Here is a 23,058-nt window from a genome sequence, read left to right on the forward strand (position 1 = left end):
GAGGGTGGCCCTGCCTCCGCGCGTCGCCCGGGACGGGCGCACTTCCGCCGCCGGCGACCGGCCGGGGCCTATGTACCAATGGCTGCTGGGGGCCCTTGGCGCCCTCCTCGCCGCCGCCCGCCGCCCCGCGCCGCCCCCGGCCCCGTCGCCGCGCAAGAGGCCGCCCCCCAGGTCAGCGAGCCGCCCCGCCGCCTCACGGCCGCCCGGGGGCCTCGCCCCGTCGCCAGCCCCCGCGGCCTCCCGCGGTGGGGCCTGCGGGACCCCCCCCCGGGGCTTGCTTGCCGGGAGCGGGAGCCCGCCGCCTCAGTCGGCCGGCCTCGGCCTGAGGGGTCGGAGGCGAGGGCGGGAGCGGCGTTAGTCGCTCTGTTGCAGCGTGAGCTGGGGTGCAGTGTGGTGTCTTGCCTTGGGGTTCCCCTCGCTCCGGCTGCCCCCCTCTGCCCGCCCAGACCCCCCCCCATCCAGGGCGTGATGGGCTCCCGTGAGACCCATGCCGCCCATAGCCCTTCTCCCGCCCTGGCACGGGAGTGGGCGAAGCAGAGCAGGCTGTGCCCCTCCTTCTGGCCCGGCTGTTGGCCTCCGTGGTTGGCCGTGGCTCACGCTGCTGTCGGGTCACCCACTGCCCACGGTCACAGTTGTTCCCGTGTGATGCTGAGCCGATTGTGGGTTCCAGATGTTCCCGATAAGTCAGTCCGTTGGCAAACCCACCCCCTCCTTCACTTTCCATCTGCACAGTGGGGGGTTGAAAAGAAGAAAAGGGGTGGAGACTTGGAGTACGTGTGTTGACGGAGCAGAGAACAGTATATGTATGCATACAGGGATGTATTGGCTGGAGGAAAGTTGTGGTGTGGGGCTATGGTAGGTATGTGGAGTGGAAGAAAAAGGGATGCCTTCCCAGGCGTTAACCATTGCTGGTGCCCCAGAGCTACCAGTGACGGATGGCCAAGCCATCTGCATGCCTGTTGCTTCTGTCCCTCTGAAAAGAGGGAATGTGTAGATTACATGCCATGTTTTGTGCAGTATGGTTGCTCCCTCTGGGAGAAACTGTTGGTCCAGGAGGCTCTGCTTAGCGTCTCATATTCCAGAGTGAGTGGGAAAAGTGAGCGTCTTCTGGAAAGAGCCAGTTGTTGCACAAGTAGTTGTTCACTGCTGCTGTGCAGAGCACAATCCTGAACTGAAGAATGTGCCTTTGTAGATGCTGCAGGCTGTCATGTCATGGTCTGACCAGGAGACCCAGTTTTGCTAAGAGATGGCTGGAAATGACAGGCGAAGCAATTAGGATGAAATACAAGTGAAACTGCATTAGAAGCTGTCCTGCGGAAAATAAGTTTTCAAACAGTGTTCCCTGAGACGTGCTGTAAAATGGCAAAGATGTTCCCAGCTCCCATGTGTGAGTCTCTCCAAGGAAATCTGAACTACAGGGTAGTCGTTATTTCTGCCACTTGAGGTTTTCCCATGGTAGAAAGATGAAAAATTCTGGCCATGGGGGTTGAAATTGTTGGGGAAAGTAGATAAGCATTAGCTGCTCTTGTACAGCACTGCTGAAGTGCAGTGTGTGATTTGGGGGGGGGGTTAACCTGTGAAAACTTGAATTTTTTACAAATTTAAATTATAAATCTTAATGAACTGTCCTCAGCACTGGTGAGGGAGGAATTTTTGAAAAGAACAGAGCCTGAGCGTATATGGGTGTATGCAGAGTTACTGAGTTTTCCTAATGCCTTACTTGTTTTCCTGTAGTTGCTAAGGAGGGAAATAAAATGCTGGGCATAAATAGGTGCTGTCTCCTCTAAAGCATGGAGAAGGACATGAACGCATCTTTACATGAAGACCGGTCTCACATTGCTTTTATTTTCTGGCCCATTTTTTCAGCGTGTTTCAAATATCACTCAACACCCTGTGCGCTTCCCTGTTTCTCCCAGGCCCTTGGCAAAATCCCAATTGCATTGACACAGTTTAACCTTCTGCCAGGGTTGTGTATTCCCATCGGAGACAGAGGTAGCTGAGCATAGATTAATTTTTTCCTTGCCTTTTGCCCATCCATGTTCCCTGGCCATGCCTACTTCAGAACATCAAAGATTTCCCTATTTATTTCTGAATTACCAAGAGAGAATTCATCTTTTCTTGTGATCAAACTAATTCTTAACCTCCAAGTGGTTGGTAAAGTAAAAAAAGGACAAAACAACGCTCTCACAGGCTCCTAAAGCTGGAGAAAGAGGCACTTCTGTTCCAAAACAGTTATTGTAACCTCAGTCAGGTATGTAAACTTATCTCGGAACGTGGCCTTGAGAAGGTTGAATTGTGCTTTATCCCTGCAGAAGACTGATGCTGGGAAGTTTTCACTGAAGAGCAGCTCGGAATTAGTTCGCTCTTGCTAAAAGTTGAGCAGGAGGATACAAATATTTTGTTGTCCTCAGTTTTGCCTTCTGAAATACCAAATATGCTGAGTAAGAATGCATTTTTATAGGAATAGATTTGCATTTAACAGCTACCCCACAGTAGTTTCTGCCTGACTTTAATAGCATAGTAATAGGAAATATTCTTTATATTGTGTGAACGGTGCAGTTAAGGATATCAGCTACTTTTTGTGCACCTGATACAGACAGAAGATAGTCCAGAAGCGATGATACCGACAGGGTTTGGGGGCATAACAGTTCAAAACAAATTATTTTGTGTAGGAAAGACCAAAGAATTCTTCAAAGAATCCTTGCTGTCTGTCATGGCATTTTGGGGGGCAAATAGGAAAAAAAAACCCAAACAACAAAACAATGAGGAACAACCTTTGCGCTCTGTTGCCAAAGTAAAAAAATTTGCTAGACTTTATCATTGTATCAACTGATAAAATAGTTACACTTACTGATGTAATGGACTTGCGCTTTGTAAGAGAGGGCGCAGCTAAGAATTATTTCAAGAACTAGTTCACAAGCACTGATTTAGCAGTAAGTTATTTAAGTGGGTGTATGCATGAGTTGCTTTCCCACCTTTTATTTCCTGTCCTACTTAGACTTTTCTTTGCAATTCAGTGTAGTGACTTACAAACTTAGATGGCTTAGTAATCTCTTGATTCCTTGAGGAAAGAAGACAACTACGTATTAACTTAAGTAATTTTTTGGTGATAAGAACAAACATAAAACATTAGGAAGCATTAACAGAATGAGAAAAAGAGGCCTAATATGCTTTAGTGGGATAATTAGCTTTCTGTGAGTGGTCCGTTGACCAAGCGAGGTGGGGGGTGTCGATGAGAGATGTTCAGCAGTGGCAGTTGGGGGGTGGGGTGGGGGTCATGGTGTCTGAGATCATCCCAGGGGTGCCTGGAAGGGGAAGACCTTCAGGATATGAAAACCAACTTTGGAAGTTTGGGCCCTGTGAAGGGAAGTCAGTCTGTTAGAAGCTTACCTGTGGTTGCAAAACACTGTTCTGTGTGTTCTTTCCTCAGCATTCGTCCACCTGTGGAAGATCCTGACCAGGCTCAACCAAAAAAGCAAAAAACAGGTATTGCCTGTTACAGAAGTATTTAATATGCCTGATTTTTCTAGGTTTCATGTACCTTAGGAAACTCTGGCTTTTGTACTTCAGCATTGTTACTGAAACTGGCTTCTCAAGCTGTTCTTTCCTTGTGGCCATCTGTGTAGCCAGTGGCTTGAGGGTGTATCAAAAGGCCTTGCCCTCTATGTGATGTTATCTGTGTTGACTGTGGCAGGGCACAATACTTTTACTGCCAGCGGGAAATATCCCAGGTCTCTCTGGTGTTGAGCCCATGCATGTCAGCAGAGAGTACTTTAAATCAAAGCTGTGTGCTCCCTCCTATCTGTATTTGCAAAGTACCTCTGTCAGTTCAAAATACCTGTATGTCTTAGGAGAAATCACTTAGAATCTGAGATGTGAAGGAAGGTAGCTTTATGATGGCAGGCAGAGAAAAATGTTTGTGTGAGCTAGTGGGTTTCTTGGGAGGGGAAGCTGGATTGAAAACAGAAGAGTTGGTTTAGTCTGAATCTGAAAATTTTGGCATGTGCATTTTGAAAAGATAGAGGAAGGATGGAGATGCAGCAGAAGCTAGGCATAGGAGAGAACAGCAGGGGTAGAGAAGTGCTCTCTTTGGTGAGGCTCTCTCTGATTACCCCCTCCAGAAAGTGTTTAAGGTTAAAATTATGCAGCTGCCTGCAGCCATGTTGGTGCCTCTGGGTGCCAGCTGCACTGTTCATGATTTGAGATGGACATTTCCCCTTTACTGATAAGGAGGGAGAAATTATGCTCTTTAGGCTGTACGACACTTCCTAGCACAAGTTCTGCGGGGAAATGTGGAGCTTCCTAGTTACTGCTTGGCTGTCCCTTAATGGTGGGGACTGCTGAACTGTTAGTGTGCTTTTCAGGCTTAAGAGCATAAACCAACTGAAAAATACGTCAAATTGATATCTTGATCCCCTCCTCCTCTTCGTAACATCACCAACTCTTGGTAGGAACAATTCCCATGTCTTAGTAAGTAGGCCAAATCAGCTTCTAAGAACGTGGTACCATCTGTGCCCTCTTCTGCTAAAATGTCATTTTCTTTTCTTCAAACAAATGCTGTTGTCTAATATGATTTAATCTCTAACACAGCCCCTTATTAAACAGCCCTGGCTTGATGTTTGGAAATACTGTCTGAGGGGCTGCATGTCTGCTGCTTTAATACTGAAAAGAGCAGGCTTGGGTAGCTTTGGTTTCTAGACCTCAGTGAACAGCTTCTCTCAACTAGACAAGAGTGACACGTAATAAACTGCAAGCGTACATGCACATGCAGAGGGGATGAGGAGGGTAAATTGTACTCTGTGCTGCTTCTCCAGAAACAGGGAATGTTCCCAAAAGCAGGGTGTTTTTGCAGATCTGGCTGGCAGACTCATGGGTTAGTCTTTGAGCTCTAGCTCTGAAGGACTGCTCAGTGAGCCAACTAATACAAAAATCACCACCAACTGCTGTTGGCAGAAGGGTGTGTAACTTGAAATGAGTTACACTGCTTTAGGTGGGATTAAGGAGATGGGCTTTAATGCAAATAGAAATCCTAATCCCCTTTTAAATCATGTTCTTATATGGCCTGTCTTTCTTTTTTAGATTACGCCATCTCTGGGCGTAAAAAGAAAGTTGAAGAAGTTTCTGCTGCGGTGAAGGTGCCAACCAAGGAAAAAAGTAAATGCCAGAAGGCTTCAGTCAGCCATGCCGCTCCAATTACAGAGTCTGCAGAAGAGGTTAGCAAGGCTTTTGAAAGTAGGTAGAATCTGTGCAAGATGAAAGAGGAAGCGGCTCTCCCTAATGCATCTTGAAGTTGGGCCTGCTCTGAGCCTGTACAGCAGTAGGTGGTTCTTTTCCATTTATATCAGGCAGTTCTTGTGTGCTGGGTTTGCCTTACTTGACTTTGCATATTCTGCTCTAGCACTTGCAGCTAAGGAAGGGGCTAAATGTTTGTTGTCTTCCAGATACTTTACAATTATTCAAGTTTATAGTTTTAGTGTGTTTGCAAACTGTTACTCTCTCAGGCTTGTAGTTAAGGAATCAAAACACATTACAGTACAAGAAGAACTGCATAGTTTGTCTGAATAAACCTCTTCTGCTAGGTTTGTTATCCACCAGTCCAGGAGAGGATTCCTGGAGGACTTTAGCTCTAAAAATGAGTCATGAACTGCTTGACTCCCTAGTTTGGTTCAAAGGTATAGTGTTATTTTTCTTATTGCCCCATAGGATAAGAGGAATAAGAAACTGTCGTGCTCTATTATTTGTTCCTGAGAGAGTCATTAACTCTTATTTGTACAAAATATATTTTTCAAGGGCTAACCTATTGCACTTTAGGAGCTGACTGAGGAGAACTCAGTGATAAGCTTGTATTGTTTCAATCACTGCACTTATGAGAGCCTGTATTAAAAAATTAAAGTGTACTTGTCAGAGATCCTGCAAAGATTTGCATTCTGTTGCAGTCAGAACCAGCAAATCATGGTCCCCAAGTCATAACAGAGCTGACTACATTTCAGGAAGTTTGTTTGCTTGGATTCACATTCAGGTTATACTCACGGTGCTTTTTTTCTTTTTATTTAAGACTCAGTCGACTTCTTCTGACCCTTCAGCTAAAAGACCAACAGGTTCTGCGCTAGAAGCAGAAATGCTACAAATTGGTAAGGCTGACATCAAGTTAATAACTCATTTCTTTTTCACCCTACCTTGTGTACTGTGCAACTCTACCCCTGGGCTTATGTACAGATTATTGCAGGCACAATATCTAGGTAGCATCTAGGAATACTCGAGTGTGAACTCTGTTTCTTCCCTGCATCCTGGCATTGCTTCTGGGTTGGGGCCAGGTGTTCATCTTGTCATCTCAGTACAAGAGCTGCCTTGGATGCAGTCATTCAGTTCTGATATGTCCCTTGTTAGCTTGTCCAAAGTAAATTGTTTTAAATGCTAATTTTAGGTAGTAGATGCTGATAACCCTTTTCTATTTCAGGTTTAGGCTGGCAATACCTTGTGCGCACAACTTTCTGTAGTTGCCAATATAAAAATCTGAAAATATCCTAAAGTAACATAACACAAATAATATTATGATGTAAGAGAAAAAATGACAATAATTTGTCTTTGGTGAAGCTCTTTACTGTAAATTCATAAAACTCTTCAGTTTCCTTTTATAGTTACTGATGGCTTGTGCTCTTCTCTCGTAGATCAAATGCCTTGTGGAACCAATACTTGCTTGAATAAGGAAACACTGTCCCTTTCTCATAAGACAATTCCATGTCTGAGGTAAAAATCCTTCTGTTTTCTTTGACTACTTCTCTGAACTGTTTGCTGTCTTTCACTTTCATGCTTGAACTTCCTCTGTGTTGCCTAACATTTGTATTTGTGTCCACATAGCAATATTTTTTGAAGGTATTCTGGAACTCCTCCAGACTGCTACACTAAGGGAGCTCTCCAGCTGTTTTCATTTTTTTTTTTTCTTCCAACCAACTTTAAACTTTTTCTTTAAATTCAGATACTTCATAGACACAGGAGATTAGATAAAGATTAAGAGTCTGTGGTAGGAGGCAGTGTTGAACTTGAGAAGAGGCTGAGACCAGGAATGCTTGTGAAAAGGTCCTAAATAGTTAATTTGACAGGAAAAAAAAGTTGTTATTTTAAAAAAACAAAACCAAAAAAACCCAACAACCTTCTCTCAAAAAACCTCCATGATGTTTGGCATAAAATACTTCCTGATTTGATAAAAGGACTAGCCTTTACATTGCATTTGTTTTGAATTATTGTTTAAGGAATGCTGGGGGACTGTTTGTACACTTACCTCAGAGTCAGAAATAGCTGGAAGGAGGAGGGAATGGGTCATGATGTGATTTGATGCTACTATTTGTCTTCCAGTGACAAAATTAGATTGGTAGTCTTGTGTCTACCACAGCTTGGAGGTACTGTGGTGACAAAGTTACAAAATCCAGTTGGAGGCCAGTCACTAGTGGTGTACCGCAGGGACCAGTACTGGGGCCAACACTGTTTAACATCTTCATTAATGACCTGGATGATGGGACAGAGTGCACCTTCAGCAAGTTCACAGGTGATACAAAACTGGGAGGAGCGGCTGATGCCCCTGATGGGTGTGCTGCCATCCAGAGGGACCTGGACAGGCTGGAGAGCTGGGCAGAGAGCTCATGAAGTTCAACAAGCAGAAGTGCAAAGTCCTGCATGTGGGGAGGAACAACTCCATGCAGCTGTATGTGCTGGGGGCTGACCAGCTGGAAAGCAGCTCTGCGGAGAATGAGGTCCTGATGGACAACAAGCTGACCATGAACCAGTGATACATCCTTGTGGCAAAGGCCAAGAGCATCCTGGACTGCGTTAGGAATAGTGTTGTCAGCTGGTTGAGGGAGGAGGTCATCCTTCCTTTCTACTGAGGTCACCTTTGGAGTGCTGTGTCCAGTGCTGGGCTCCCCACACAGGGAAGATGTGGACTTACTGGAGTGAGTCCAGCGAAGAGCCATTAAGATGATTAAGGGAGCGAAGCATCTTTCATACAAGGAGAGGCTGAGAGAGCTGGGACTGTTCAGCCTGGAGAAGAGAAGGCTCAGGGGGATCTCTTCAATGTGTATAAACATCTGAAGGGAAGGAATGAAGAGGAGGGAGCCAGAGTCTTCTCAGTGCTGCCCACTGGCAGGACAAGAGGCAATGGGCACAAATTAAAAACCAGAAAATTCCATCTGAACATCAGCAAACACTTTTTTTTTTTTTACTCTGAGGGCGGTCAGATACTGGCACAGGTCACCTAGAGAGGTTGTGGAGTCTCTGTCCTTGGAGATGTTTGAAAACCCGACCAGACACAGTCCTGGGCAACCTGCTGTGGGTGACCCTGCTTGAGCAGGGGTTTGGACCAGATGATCTCCAGAGGTCTCTGCCAGGATGATGCTTTGAGGAAAGCAGAAGCTACGCTTTGGTGCCAGTGCACTAGCTTTTAGAAGAGCTGATGGTTGGATGGCATGAATAACACACCTGCATGGTTCTTTAGTCTTCTGTATTGACTCAGGTCTTGGACTGCTGTGGATATAACATGTGCCTCTGAGTGCAGTTGTGATGTGCAGATCAAACAACAGTGTATATTCAAGGCAGTTGTTCTGATCTTCACTTTTATTTCTCTGTACTTTCCCGTTAGCCAGGTGAAGACAGCAGGTCTTCACCTGAAAGTCGTAAACGTTTCGTGTCTGTCTCCATCATCGTCAGCATACATGCTTTACAAAACAGTTGGTGGTGGAGCTTGAGTCGGGAGGTGCATATTTGAATGTTCTCTTGATACTATTTCTTTTGCTGTTGATGTTTTTAGCACAAGCAGGAATGGCAAACACCACATCAAACCTGCTCCAGATGGCATCTTAACACTGAGGCCACCCATTAAGGAACGCACTGTGCCAGAATCCACGACTTCGGAAGTCAGCAAAATGGGGAGGCTTTTCTGTACTGCTGAAGAGGTATGCTGGGTGAGAAAAGTGTCTTTTGAAATGAAACAACTTAGCAGTTATAACAAAACTGTATGTAAATGCTGAAGTGGCAGTTTGTAACAGCACAGTGGGTGTAGTTAATGAAGTTGAAGGAATGCTTCTGGAAAATCAGTGTATAGCATTTTATTTGCCTTTACATGCATCAAGTCTTGGAACAGAGCAGTGCTTTGCTGCCAAAAGATGGAATTTTAAACCATTTTCATGGAAATGTTGTACTGGGGGAGGACCCTCCAGCCAGTTTCACTTGTAAGTGGAGCTGTATTGCCTTGTCACTATGTGTATATTTGTTGCAGAGTTGTTTCACTGTTTTGTCCTTCACCTAGCTCAACTGTTATCTTTAGGTAGGAACTTTAAAAGGATAATGTAGGCAAAAACCCCACTCAGTTGCTGATAACCCTTCCTTACAGGACTGTCTGAGAAGTCTTTCCCTGCCCTTTCCTTCCAATATCTGAAGCAACTATTGGAAAATTCCTGGTAAATCTAGCTTACATGGGAGAAGGACTTACACCGAACTACTGGAGAAGCAGGCCATGGCAAGCTGTGGAATATGATTAAGATACCCTGGGGACTGATAGCACCCAATCATTATGTATATTGACAGGAATGCGTATTAGCCTGAATTATTATGCAAGAGGTGCAGACCACAGCTGAAGGGAAGAGGCACCCATTTCAGGAAATAATTGCAGAAGGAATTTTGAGGTTTATAGTGGGACACAAGTTCCTAGAGCAGGGCTAACACAAAATGAAGGTGTGGGAATTCCTGCTAAAGTAAGCTGGAATAATATGCCAGTATTTTGGAAACAGCCTGCACAGTCCGCACTATATCCAGATTACAAACATTTGCTTCATATGCAGTGCTTCTAATCTGTTTGTTTTTTCCCTCCATTCTGTTAGGATGTTCAGCGAGGAGAAAAGGAGAAATACAAACAGCTCTTGCGACTGGTAAAGGAAAAATATCCTAGAAACCGCCCTAATCCACAGCTGACAAGCTTTGTCAGGTAATTATAGGAAAAATAACCATTAACTTTGTGGTGGTAACTTTGTAGCTGTTGTACGTGGAAGTGGAGGCGAATTAATCTTTCCTACCCTCAGGGTTCTGGACAGTGTCCCAGGGCAGGGGTTGGGTCAAACTAATTTTTAAAAGATCGACAGCCGCCTTCAGCTCCCTGCAATGAAGCATGAATATTTTCTGAATGTATATTCTAAAGACGAAGATTCGTTTGTTGATATGGATGTGTTTCTCTTTCTGATACTCCTTTCTTGTCTCTGTGTTAAGAAAGGTAGTGTCTAGTTCTAGTGCTGGCAGTATAACTTCTAGTATAAAAATCCACAGCACTGGTTATTCTGTAGCGCCATTAAAAAGAATTTATCTTCCTCTTGTTTGCAATTGATGAGCTTTTCCTTGGTCAGGAATCCTGTTTTATCTGAGAATGTGAAACTTTAGGTAAACACAGGGAATGCCAGAATTTTCTCTGTTCCTTTCCACCTCCCCCAGTCCTCCTCGCACAAATTGTAGGAAGTTCTCTCTTTGCGGTACACTAAGTTGACAAAATCCCAGTCGTGTGTAGAATTCCAGTTCCTAAAGCAACATGCAAAGGGGAACTTGTGTGTAATTCTGATTCATATATTACCAGTGGTGAGTATATTTGATATCTTATAAAAGTGTCAAGAGATTGCATGAAGTTAACAACACAAGTAAAAAACCAGAAAAGTAATAGAAGCTGTCATCTTAGTGGAATAATTACACTTCAGAGCTGTGCAGAAGGGGCCTAATTCTTGTAAAATTCTGATGCCAAGGTGGTGCTGAACTTCCAGCATGCCTTTATACACAGTAAGATGGTAGAAAATGCCATGCTTTCTTGCAGTTTCCTTTAAATGCTGTGAAACATGGGTTGTTACCAAGGCTTTGAAAGATTCCCAAACTCCACCCGGTGGTTCACAGCTAGAAGACATGTGGACACACGACTTCAGAACAGCATATAATGTTTAAACATTCTGGTGCATGAAAATTATATGGAAAACAGTGTCTCATGTAATTTTAGGTGCACTGGCAATAGCATTTTAGGGTGGGTCAAGACTCTGCTTTCAGCATCTAATCTCTCAGTCATTGATTATTGTGGTTTGGCTCATATCTCAGAGCAGACCTGGAGCATGTGAAACAGATTCCTTTCAGATGAAGCTAAACCAGAGAGTGTTCGTGTAGAATGTGTCTAATGCACTCCAACTGCTTATGAGCTTGTAGTCCCTGAGATCAGAGTAGAGCAGATCTGAAGTAAAACATCCCAGAAGTATGTATGTATGTTGTGGACATTGTATTCTCAGTGTCAGCATAATCTTTAATAAATAGATTGAAAAGAATTGGTCAGGGGTGGTTGTAATGAGTGCCATCTTGTCCCATAAAACAAAGTGGCCTCCTTAGGTTAATCCAGATAGTTGTTGGATGTGCAAAGAATGTTTTTTTTCTTTTTAAACTAAAACCAAAGAAGCCACTGATTTGCTGGTGAAAAGGTAAAGGAATCAAATTTCATGGTTGATTAGTCTCTTCTGAAATTTTGGAGACAGAAAATTTGACTCCTGTATCTTCAGTATGTCTGAGTTGAAAGTAGCCAAGCTTCTGAATGTAAACTGCCTCCTCATGGAAATGACCTTTGTGTTTTGTCATGAAACCAGTGGAGGAGACAGGATGTTTCTATTAAGGTATTAAACGGCACAATTTTACCTTACATATTTCTATTGCTTTAACTATGACTTCTAACTCTAATGTAGACAGTTGTGTACGAATAAACTGTATCATTTCTAGTAAATTGGTACACACAGTTAACAAATACCATACATACAAAAACTGTGATGCTTCTCTGGTGTTTTTTGCTGCACCAAAGTGTTCAAGCCTACTCCAAGAAACCAGTGATGACTGTGAGTCACCTGGAAGAACAAAACTATGGAGGAGATGTCTATCCATATATGACACTAAGGACCAGTGAGTATTTCCATGATTCATATCTGTTCCACTTTGTAGGTAGACTTCAAATCAAAATAGGGCATTTGCTTAAGTCTTGAAGGTATAGATTATGCTAAAAAGATTTGTCAGTGCTAGCGTATCATTAATCTGTGTCTGTCTATAAGGAAATCCAAACCAGCCAGCATGTTTATGCTAGTATATCTCATGTCAGCTGTTAGAATTAAATGAGCTGTCTCTGGAAAGAAAGGGGAAAAATAAGAGGGAGGAACACCACCACCCCCCTGACCCCGTGCAAACCATAATTAGTTATTGGCTAAAATGGCTTTGTTAAGATTTTTGTTGAAGTGAAAAATTGTACTTGAGAGACATTACTGTACCGGTGATGTTTGTAGCCACAGAATTAACTCCACTGTACAGGAGAATGTCCTAGTATCTGGCTGTTGGTGCTGGGGGGGGGGTGTGTGTGTGTGTGATACATTACTGTGCACCCTTAGGTGCAAGTTACTTAACTCAGAGTTGCAGTTATGTGTTACTCTTAAATCCCTTTTTAATGCTATACATGACTATTTCTATGATAGCAGAGCTTCAAAACCAAGTAAGCTAACTGCACAGTACCACTGTTGATATCAAGTTAGGTTCTTTTGTAGATCATCTTTAGCAAGTTGAAGATACATAACTACTGAAGGTGACCTTACTTGTCTTCTGCAGAGTGGGCTAAACTGGTTTGCTGACAAGCTATTTTCTTTTGTACCAGCAGTGTGTTATAATACCATGTGTTCATGGGTATACGTTTAATATTGTCCCAGTCTTTTTTTTTTTCCCAGTTCATTACTTAAATCATTTTTCATCAATACTTCCTTTTACATATCTGATTTTATTATGGTATCATATGGGTTTTGAAATTATTTCTGCGCAGGTGTTAGAATTTGGGGAAAACTTGGTTTGTTGTGGAAAATGACAAGCTATTCTTCTGAGCCTGGAGAAGCATCTGGGTTGCAAAAATTACCCATTGAGTCAAGTGTGCAATCTAGGATTTAAAATCTAATAAATGCCCTGCTTCAGCTCTCCTGTGCTTGCACACGATAGTCAAACTGTTTGCCAGAGTTCGAACTGCCTAACCATACAGTCTTCATTAGAAGGTTTTTTTAATTTATCACCCAGAAACTGAGAGCTATGTACATCTGATAGTAATTGAAAGTTGACTTCTTGTTTTCGTATTACTGCTTTTCTGTGCAGATATCAGATGTGCAGATGTTTGCAGCCCACAGCAGCCTCAGAGAAGTGATGTGATCAGGTAGAGTCTCTTTTTAATCACGGTTCTTGTTTCTTTTGGCTCTGTGTGCATGTGTCTTCCAGCCTCCAGTAGTGTCCAGAAGACAAATCACATTTATCATCTCAGTGCTGTGGAAGAGGAGTAGCTAGCTTGTGGGTCTGGAATTGCTCTCAAGCTAGTTGCATCTCAAATACAACTCCCATGCTAGAGCCATGCTGTGTGACAAACAGGGTTGGGCTGGTGTGCTGTTTTCTGGGTCCTTTGCTGTGGGAAGAAAGCCAGTGAGGATGAGAGTGGTGGCTGTACCAAGTTGTCCTTGGATTTGCAGAATCCATTTTTGCTTGTGAGTCTCTTTCTGCCAAAGCATTAATGAGCTGACATTTCATTTCTTTCAATTTGAAACTAGGATCCTAAGCATAAGGTTGAGAGAGCTTGTAAAGCCTGGTGGGACTGAGGCAGTTTTTGTGACTTACAGGATGCCTTGGGTTTGAATATGAGACCAAAAGGGAAGCATGCAGTTAGGTTGTCTGCCTGTTTGAGAGGCCAGTGGACTCATTTGTATTGGCTGTCTGAGCTGGCAGCACTATAAGTTCAGATGGGAAATGGGGTTTTGGTTGCAATAAGTGCAGCTACAGGGAGAGATTTTGTATGGCAGTTTCATGCACGGATCTTTCTGCAGTGACCTGCCCTTAAATGAGAGAGGAGAAAGTGTAGATAGGAGCAGAGGGAGATTCAGTTGTGGCAGTCCTGTTTTTTAGCTAATTCTGTCCCTATTCTTCTCCCTGCTTTAAACACTAGTGCTATATTTAACTGTGCAGCATTGTTCCTGGACTTAAATTGTCACTGGTTCTCCTAATCCGGAGGGGAGAGAAGGAAATAAAATAACTGATGGAGTATGATGGGTTCAAGTAAAAGGAACGAACGTTTTCTTGCCTGTTTTTGCAGATTTAGCTACTAACTGAAGTCATTTGACAAGGCCTGTGATACCTACTCTTATCATGCTGGACTGAAAGTCTTTAAAGCACAATGAGTGTAGGATACCATAGGAGTCTGTTGTAGGTCTGCCTCCTGAAAAAGGGGATCTTTGGTGACAATGCAAATTCTTGTTTTTGAAGAAGGGACATATATATGGACAACTTTAATGTCTGTGTATTTGTTTGCTCTTCAGAGTCTGCGTGGTTTTAATGATAATCCTCTCCAAATGGGGATAGTCACTCTCTTGACTAGCCTATAGAAGGCAAGTAAACATCCTGTAGCTGTCCCATTTTTAATTCAATGTGCTGGTCTTAGTTTCCGTAAGCTAACTATATTTGGATGCAAGTATAGTTGCAGATGTTCATGTTCTACCTTGCAGTATAACACCTAGCATGCAGTATTTTATCACCAGTAGCTCACAAAGCACTTGATAGAGGAAGTGCTGGTTGCTTCCCTGTTTTCCAAATAATGAGACTGATAAAGAGAAATGAAAGGAGTCTCGCACATGTAGATGGAAGAAAGTTTGCAAAGCTCCCAGCGCTTCATTCTATCCCAGTCTTGCTGCTACAAAAGAATGGTGCTGGAAGCTGAGACAACGTTGTCACATGTTCATGTGTGCAACTGAGGCTCTAGTCAGAATCAGCCTTGAAAAAGCATTTCTTATCCAGAAGGTGAATTCTTGAGAATTACAGGGGACAGTATGGATATACAGCTCACTTCTCTCTCTCTTTTTCTCCCTTTCCGTGCAGGTACTACACACCAGCAGAAAACTCTCATGAACAGGGAAGACCAGTGAAACAAGCCATTGAAGGGGTAAGCTTCTGTTGTTCATTATTTCACTTTTTAGGAAAATACAGCTGTTTGTGATGAGAAATTTTTGCACTCTTCACTTATGTATATCGTTGAGTAAGTAATGTTTTTGTCCCACTTGTTTTTCCCAGGGAAAGCGGGAGCATTATTTGATGAGTAGTGCTGTCACAAAGGGTTTCCCACTGCCATCAATTTTGCTTCTGGACTATTATGAGCACACTACACTATACTATTTTTATTCTTCCCCTTTAATGTGTTGGGTATAGCTTCAAAATCTTTAGCACACAGACTTAGTTGACCTGCAAAGCTGGACTGCAGTGTCTTTAGTCTTGTTTTGTGAGATAGGTAGTACATCTCTTTGACTTTCATCTCTGGTCAGGATTGAGATAAAAAAATTTTAATCATGGAAATCAGAAATATTAATCTCAATGTCAACTTGATGCCTATGTGTGGAGGCTTTGCTGGGGTTCTTAATGCCGGTCCAAGCCAAACTAACTTTCTGCCTCTCTTGCCTCCGTTTAATTTTGAATGCAGCACTAGATGGGTGCACAGTTGGAATGCAGTCATCAATAAAAAGTAACAGCAAAATTGGAGTTTGCTGGTTGGATGTGTGTACAAAACCCCTTCCAGTTGTATACATGAGCAAGATTTTCTGCACTATCCCCTAGCAAACAAACCTGTGCTTGCTTGCTAGCTTAATGTCCTTTTGTCCAACAGAGACAGCATGGAGCTGAAACTTCAGATGCTGTGTTATGGCAATTACATCTGACACCTGTTCTGTCCAGAAAATCACCTGTGCTTGATGTGGAAGAAAAGAAAAACCCAAGCTTGGAAAAAACAGTAGAACGCTTTTCTCCGCTCACAGAGGTACCATAGCTGACAGTCTGTTAGACAAAGCAGAAGGCTGTGAAACAGCTGCAGGGAACTCCATTTATTATAGGTGGTTCTTAAGGCTGTTTGAAATCTTAAGAACTTGCATTTAACTTGTTACCGAGTGTCTGCAGCTGTGACTTCACAGTGCAAGGGTCAGCAATAAAGCTGATTTTAAGGATTTAGTGTGCTACACACACTCCTTTAGTTGTGCTAACCTAAGGGTTTGTGGGGCTTCTGCGACCAGGACAAAAATTATTCCAGGTTTAACAGTCTCCCAGAGCAGTGCTAACCTGATTCATACAGTTGTATTGGCTCTGCCTCTCAACCTGTCCTACCACAGTGATAGAATCTGAAAAATAAGCTTTTGCTGATCCACGATGTTGCATTGCTTGTGGGGAACCTGAGCATCTTGTGTACGTCCTCAGGATCTCGCAGAGTCATGTATGCACACTGGGCATGGTTGCACTGCATGTAACAGTGGTCACAGGAGTTAACTTAGTTACGCTATTCAACAGGGAGTGGGAGTTCAAGTTCCTCTACTTGTATGAATTTTGGCTGCTTTTATTCTTCAGAGTTGCAGTCGTGCTGATCTAATTGAGCACCTCCTTTTTTGCCCATTGAGGATTGACTTGGAAAGGGCTAGTAAATCCACAGTTTACAAAGTCTGCAGAGTGATGCTCAGTACAAGGAAAATCAGGTGTTTTTCTTACTTTGCTAGCCCAGATTCAACCAAGAATGAAATGCTATTGCAGCTCAGAGTATTTTATACTAACAGACCTAGTGGCTTATTTGCATTCCTTAAGCAGACTTAGCTGGAAACATCCATATTACCACCAGTTGCATGCACAACCTGGACTCCTGATTGCCTGACTCCAGTGTAGCTGCCTCAGTTTCCCCCTTTGCTGTTACTTCAGTTCCCTTTGAAGTCCCCTGCCTTCAGATTCTTTCAGGCTCCTGAGTTAGTTGCCTTGGTATGGAGAATGCCTACTATGGTTGGCTTAAACCTCGGTATTGCAAGGGCTGCAGCATCATGTGGGAAAGGTGTTTGCTGTACTTCCGTTCATTTTTCAGCTGCTTTAGTGTGTTTGCTAGTCCACGTGTTTTATACCGGCTTCCTTTGTGAAAACAAATTGAAGCAAACCCGGGCTCTAAAGTTCAAAGTTAGGATGCTGAAACAAACCAACCAACAAAAAAGTGCTATTGCTAACTTAGCAAAAAAATGGCAAAGCCAGTTGCTCTGTCACCTGAGCTTAGTTTACAGGCCTGGTTTCAGTTGAAAGCTGCCCACAGGTTAGCATGCTCAATACTCTGTTTCACAAGTCCTTCCCCATTTAATTGTTCATTTCAGGCCATGGAGAGAGAGGTCATTGCCGCATTTGGCAAAGGTGAGCCAGATGAGATCATGAGCAGTGCCTTCAAACTAAAGGTCACTCGTGAGGACATCCACACACTAAAGAACCTTCGCTGGCTAAATGATGAGGTAAAACTAGCTGCAGCACAGTGGTATTCTAATTCAGTATTTATTTAAAAATACCCCTTCACTGTGTACAGAAGTCTTTTCAAAGTTATTTGATGACCCCCACTGCAGAGCCTAGAAATATCTGTACAGTTCTTATTTTAGGTACTTAAGGGTCTAGTGTTTCTGGAAGTTCCTTTGCTACTTGTATTATGCAGCTTCCAGGAATTAGTCTAGGTTATCAGAGTGGGTGGCAGATGTTTTTATCAAACTGCAGAAGAAACCAAGTGCAAAACTCTCAGAACAAAAGCTGACAGCTGAGACTGGAGTTCTCTCAGCTGCGTACTTAAGGGTGGCCAGCAAAGACACATTGCTGTATTTTTCTTTTGGTAAGCTAATGTCTTATTTTACATCTCAGGTTTACTCTTTATGGTACAGGTCATTAATTTCTACATGAATCTTCTAGTGGAAAGAAATAAGAAGGAAGGATATCCAGCAGTCCATGCTTTTAGTACTTTCTTTTATCCCAAACTAATTTCTGGGGGCTACAAAGCAGTAAGAAGATGGACCAGAGCTGTGGATCTTTTCAAGCTGGACCTCATCTTAGTCCCCGTTCACCTGAGAGTGCACTGGGCACTAGTGGTGAGTCAAACTGGCTTTTTATCTAGAATTGGATGGGGAGGAAAAAAATAGCAAGAAAAGTCATTTAGGTTTTGCTGTATGTACAGCACAAGGTTGTGCTTTGTCTAACAGTCACCTTTTAATAACAGGTCATAGATGTCAGAAAGAAGACCATCAAATACTTTGACTCAATGGGACAAAAAGGCAACAAGATTTGTGAAACTTTGTTGTAAGTAACTGCTCAGTCAATGCTTTTATGTTGTGAATTATGAGAAGATTTTTGGATTTTGTCCCTGTAATGCAACTGCAAGTTTTCATGTTTCTTGTAAATACGAAACAGAAATCTTTGATTTGCTTGCTGTGAGCTGTGTGACATTGGCTACTTATCTAGTCTCACATCATCCTCTCCACCCAGGGTCTTGGCTGCCTGGATCCTGCCACCTTCCCACTATGCACAGACAAAGCGTCACTGTCAAATACATGATAGCCTCGTGGCATACATGTGCTGACTTTGTTAGTCATCAATAAAACTGGACTACTGATGAGAGGGAAGAATTTCAGGGAAGTGTTTCAAAATACCAACCTGACTGTGAAAGGATTACAGTCTTCCAAGAGCTTTTTAACTTCTCCTTCTTTAAGAACTTCCAGATTGCAACTCAGTAATGTTGGTGTCCTAGGGTATATACACTTCTATTTGTGATCAGCTACACATAGTTTTACTCTTTATTGCTTGGCTCTTTTATCCTTTTCTTGTATTGAGACCTTTCCCCCCCACAACGTGTAACGTTCATCCTTTCTACTGTAGTGAGCTACGTAACATGCTGCTTCTCAGTTTGTACCTCTTCTATTCTGTTCTGTGTGTTAAACAAAGCCACCATATTTCCCTCCAGCTTACTCCAGCAGGCTACCCTCATGTCCTTACCATGTAGTATTTGTATTTCTGACATTCTCATTCGAGACAGATGGCTTGTAGGCAAGCTTTTCCAGATGTATCAGCTGGCATGTCATACATCTCAAATGTAATGGGTACAGTTTTTCATGTTGCACAAGCCAGCATCCTTAGATGTCTTTGCCACTGATGCAGAAGTAGTAAAACCCCTTAATCCAACAGCTTTGTAGACCAAGAGCAGGAGAGCAGCCCCACAGAGACAAACCAAGTGTTGTTTTAGTCCAGTGCTCTCCTGAACAGTTAACAGCAGATGCCTCTACTAAGCAATGAGCTTACGCTTTTGTGGAAGTCTCTGTTGGAATTGTTGGTCTTGTTCCTGACCAGTTGGTCTCATTCCTGACCACTAGCTCACTGTGTTTGTAAACTTAAGATTTGGATTTTTCCTCCAAATGCCTTAAAGCAGCTTCTGTGAGGATCCTCTGACGTTTTACTGTCCTGCCATTCTTCTTCATGTAATCCTTCAGCAGCTTTTTTTTGGTTGGCCTAAATTACAGAGATGATGAGCGATTTTGTTTTGTTTTAAACAGCCAATACTTGCAAGAAGAAAGCCGGGAAAAAAGAAATCTGGACCTGACTTTTTCGGAGTGGACTCTTCACAGCATGGAGTCACATGTATGTGAGCACTACTTGGATTTGAAATGTGAACTATAGCTCCTTGTCACAAAGGTCTTAACACTTTCTAATAAGTCCAAGCCTTTGGAGAACGGCCATAAGCATCTCGTGTTCTTACGGTACCACCTCAGGCTGCAGGTGGACCAGGAAACCATGCTGGGATGAAATCTTTAAGCAGTGCCTCTCCTTGCTGGCTGAATATTTTCTTTTTTTAATTAGTCTGCCACATTAAGGTGAATCTGGCTTTGCCCCCATTTTGCAAGCAAATTTAAGAATCTGTTTAGCTGTTGTCAGAAAATGTAGGCTTCAAAAATCAGGTTTGGATTTGGGATAATTATTCTTGTTTGGAGCACAAATCCTGGCATGTGACAAAGCAAAAGGTTGAGCTGATATTTCTCAACAAGTTCATAGTAAAAAGCACTATCTAAGGACTCCATTTAAGAAACACGACACTGTGCAAACCTCAAGACACCTTGCAGGGAGGAAGGCTGCTATCCCTTATCAGCCTGCCAAGAATTTGGGTTGTAACTTCCAAGTAAAGGAAGCAGAGGGGAGGGATGATGTGCGGTTAATTGGGTGTATTCCTTGTGTGCGGGAGTGGTAAATGGATTAGGCAAGTAGGTTGATGAGTGTCTGGTTAGTGTATAGTTGGTATGGATAATGTGGGCTACTTCCAAATTGCTTTTAAGATAGAGGAAAATTCTCCATCTTTGTGTTCGTTAGGAAATCCCTCAGCAATTGAATGGAAGTGACTGCGGTGTTTTTATGTGCAAATATGCGGATTACATCTCCAGAGACAAGCCGATAACCTTTACACAGGTGAGTGAAGGTTATGAGCAGCTCCAGATTTTTTTGCACAGATACAAGAGCCAGGGAAGTTACGCAGCAGCTGTTACTTGTGTCTGGAACAGGGGCTGATGTTTTGTACCTCTCTGGTTTTGGTGCATGGTTGCTGGAGTTAAACTTTGAAGTGGCCTCAGCAGAGCAGAGCTGTACTCTCCATCCTTACGTCTGGTATCTGCTTCCTAGGTGAATCAGTGAGATTCCTTACTGCAGCCAGTGGGTTTGTGGTATCTGGCCTTTGTATCTTTCGGAGAAATGGGTTTCACCCTTTGACCGGTTAAGACACTGGTTATTTTCCAACGCGGTGGTCTTTTCTTAGAGTGCTTTTAAACTGTTGTGTAGTCAAGTAAATCTGGTTTTGTTGGGTTGTTGTGTCACCCTCTTAGGACCTGTGTGGGTGAAACCTATGTTGTAGCCAAATGGCAAGTGTTGATGGTTTTTAAAAGCAACTTCATATTAAAGAATTAACTGGGTGTTCATGCATATTTTCTGCCTCTTTCTGCCATGACTTTGTATTTAATGGATTTTTCTTTTCTTTTCAGAATCACATGCCTTACTTCCGCAAGAAGATGGTGTGGGAAATAATCCATCAGCAGCTGCTTTGAGACATGCACTATTGGAGTAACACTGTGATCACCTTGGCGTGACTTAACTCTTATTTTAGTTACTTTTCTAATATCTTATTTGAAAAGGCAGCAGGCACACAAATTTTCCTCTTTAGGCTCTGAAGTAGCGGTTAAGTTGTTGGTTTTTTTCTCCCCGATTTTGGAGACAATAACTCTCTTTGAAATTAGCTAATGCACCTTAAGTGCAAGCCAGAAAGTTTGCTGTGACCTATCCAAGGGAATGGTTAAGAACAAATGCTGTGAACCTCTGTCATTGAGGTGGATGCTCATACCTCGCAGCACACATGGACACGTTATGGACAAACCTGACTCTCACTTGTGGTGGTGGTAACAGTTGTGTTTGCTGAACTTATCTTCCCAAGGACAAATGTGCTTAGCTACTGTTTCGTCAAGGAGAGTTTTCTTCTGTTTCTGGAACATCTATGATCTACTTGATTCCTAAAACTGGATTTGTGATGACCATACAAAGAAAGCATTTACCATCTTTTGATTTGTAACAAATCCATAGTGAAGCCCCTGTAGTTGGGGTTGGTTTGTTGTTTGTTGTTTGTTTTTGTTATTTTTTCTGTCTCCAGGGAGTTATCTAATGTGAAAAGAGAAGTATTTATTTCTTTTTATTAAAATAAATGTAACTTATATAAAGAGCCTTACTGGAATGAAACTCTACCTGGTAATGAAATAGAATGATTTTTTTTTTAATTGAAAAAAGTTTGACGTATCAGTGTGGTTTTTAGCACGCTTACAATCTATGAGACTCTAGCCAGGATGAGTATCAGAGCACAAAAGCCTCTAAGCGATTGTCACAAAATCCTGAAGGGGCAATCAGGATGTCATTCAGCAGCCAGATGAGCAAGTACAATCCCAGTAATACCAAAGTAGATTTCTCTTTGGGGTAAGTCACTAGACTTTGCAGTAGGACAAAAAAAACCTGTGTGTGCAGCTTGGTGAACACAGGCTGTCCAGTACTAGAATCTGTTTAAGGCTAATACGGCTGTCTCCACACAGTATTGCAGTGTACTGCTGTGGAAGTGGAATAAAATGTGCTAGCACCGATGTGCTGGGCTACGGACATGTGTCCTGCCAGGTTCAGTGGTGTTGCTGGAACATGTTACTGCCTTATTGCCCCTCTGCTGCAGGTACTGCCTCCACACATCTGCCTAATGAAGAGCTTGTGTGAATTCTTACTCTGTTACAGTCAGACCAAGCTAGATTAGTTTTAAACATGGTGTTTTCCCCTTCCTTTTGTTTTTTGTCCTTCAGGTTATACTCCAGAACTGGAGTAGGATTTCAAGTCTTTCATTTACCATTGCAGAGGAAAGATTGCCCATAGCTGGTTTGGAAGCCACATGTTCAAATGCTTGTAGAAATAACCATGTTGGATTGTTTCTGTAATGGCATAGTTACCATAATGTAAGGTGATTCCTGACTGGTGATGAGGTATATCTCCTCTCCTCAGCTGTGGAGAAAGATGGTGATTTTGGGGACATCCCCTCTGTCATTGTGGGTATGGTCAGCCTCCTTCTCAGTGCTGCTCCTTGCCTGAAGATCTGCTCTCCTGGGAAAGCTGATAAGGTGGTTTATCTGTGTTGCAGGTCAGCAGCTGCATCAGTCTTTGCTTTCAAACTGAAAATCAGAGGAGATTCTCCAAAGAGAGAACTATTACAAAGGCAATCTGTCGGGTTTTGTCCTTACAGGAGATGCTTAATCTTCCCTGGATCCCTGAGGGCTTGGAAGATTTTAGCTGTTCATTAACGCTAGGACCCAGTAGCTGAGTGCTTTAAGTATCCTTTCCCTTTAGCTTCAGTTCTCGCTGTTTGGGGGATGAAATTTTGAGGCTGATCCTGCATTCTGCTGATTGCAAAAGCAGAATTATTCTTTAGGGGGAAAAAAACCCAATAACGAAACAAGCCCTGCAGAGGGGCTAGTGGTGTAAGGATGCTTTCCAGGTCTTCCTTTGTGCATGCCTCTTAAGCAGAGGGGGCTCAGATGTTAGATGGAAGGAGCAGGGTGACACTGCCATGAACAGCTTACCTAGACGTGCAGCCAGCCAGTGCCTTCCCTGTCCTCTACACAAACTGAAAAGCAC

General features: G+C 42.9%; 1 protein-coding gene across 2 annotated transcripts; it reads left to right on the forward strand.

The window, feature by feature from the left end:
• Positions 1-16: 16 nt before the first annotated feature.
• SENP2 (SUMO specific peptidase 2) lies at positions 17-21,673 on the forward strand. 2 transcript variants are annotated; one of them, XM_052804333.1, is made up of 17 exons: positions 18-171; positions 3,431-3,486; positions 5,080-5,213; positions 6,056-6,131; positions 6,669-6,747; positions 8,801-8,945; positions 9,870-9,973; positions 11,855-11,952; positions 13,171-13,228; positions 14,932-14,995; positions 15,710-15,859; positions 17,214-17,345; positions 17,760-17,963; positions 18,092-18,171; positions 19,419-19,503; positions 20,227-20,322; positions 20,889-21,672. In XM_052804333.1, the coding sequence occupies exons 1-17, from the start codon at positions 71-73 to the stop codon at positions 20,949-20,951; spliced, it is 1,725 nt and encodes a 574-aa protein (XP_052660293.1). In that variant the 5' UTR covers positions 18-70; the 3' UTR covers positions 20,952-21,672. The 2 variants fall into 2 exon arrangements, with proteins under 2 accessions (XP_052660294.1, XP_052660293.1); XM_052804334.1 differs by lacking the exon at positions 17,214-17,345 and having other exon boundaries at positions 17-171; positions 20,889-21,673.
• Positions 21,674-23,058: the final 1,385 nt, after the last annotated feature.

Source organism: Harpia harpyja, chromosome 12 (genome assembly GCF_026419915.1).
Source record: "Harpia harpyja isolate bHarHar1 chromosome 12, bHarHar1 primary haplotype, whole genome shotgun sequence".
Classification (NCBI taxonomy): Eukaryota; Metazoa; Chordata; class Aves; order Accipitriformes; family Accipitridae; genus Harpia; species Harpia harpyja.

What these genes read in the sequence shown, in the direction of transcription:
- SENP2 (XM_052804333.1), top strand. Translation starts at nt 71, where the DNA reads ATGTACCAATGGCTGCTGGGGGCCCTTGGCGCCCTCCTCGCCGCCGCC. An exon ending in AAGACAATTCCATGTCTGAG is followed by an intron (nt 6,748 to 8,800) that starts GTAAAAATCCTT and finishes TGATGTTTTTAG; the next exon opens with CACAAGCAGGAATGGCAAAC. An exon ending in AGCCGATAACCTTTACACAG is followed by an intron (nt 20,323 to 20,888) that starts GTGAGTGAAGGT and finishes TTTTCTTTTCAG; the next exon opens with AATCACATGCCTTACTTCCG.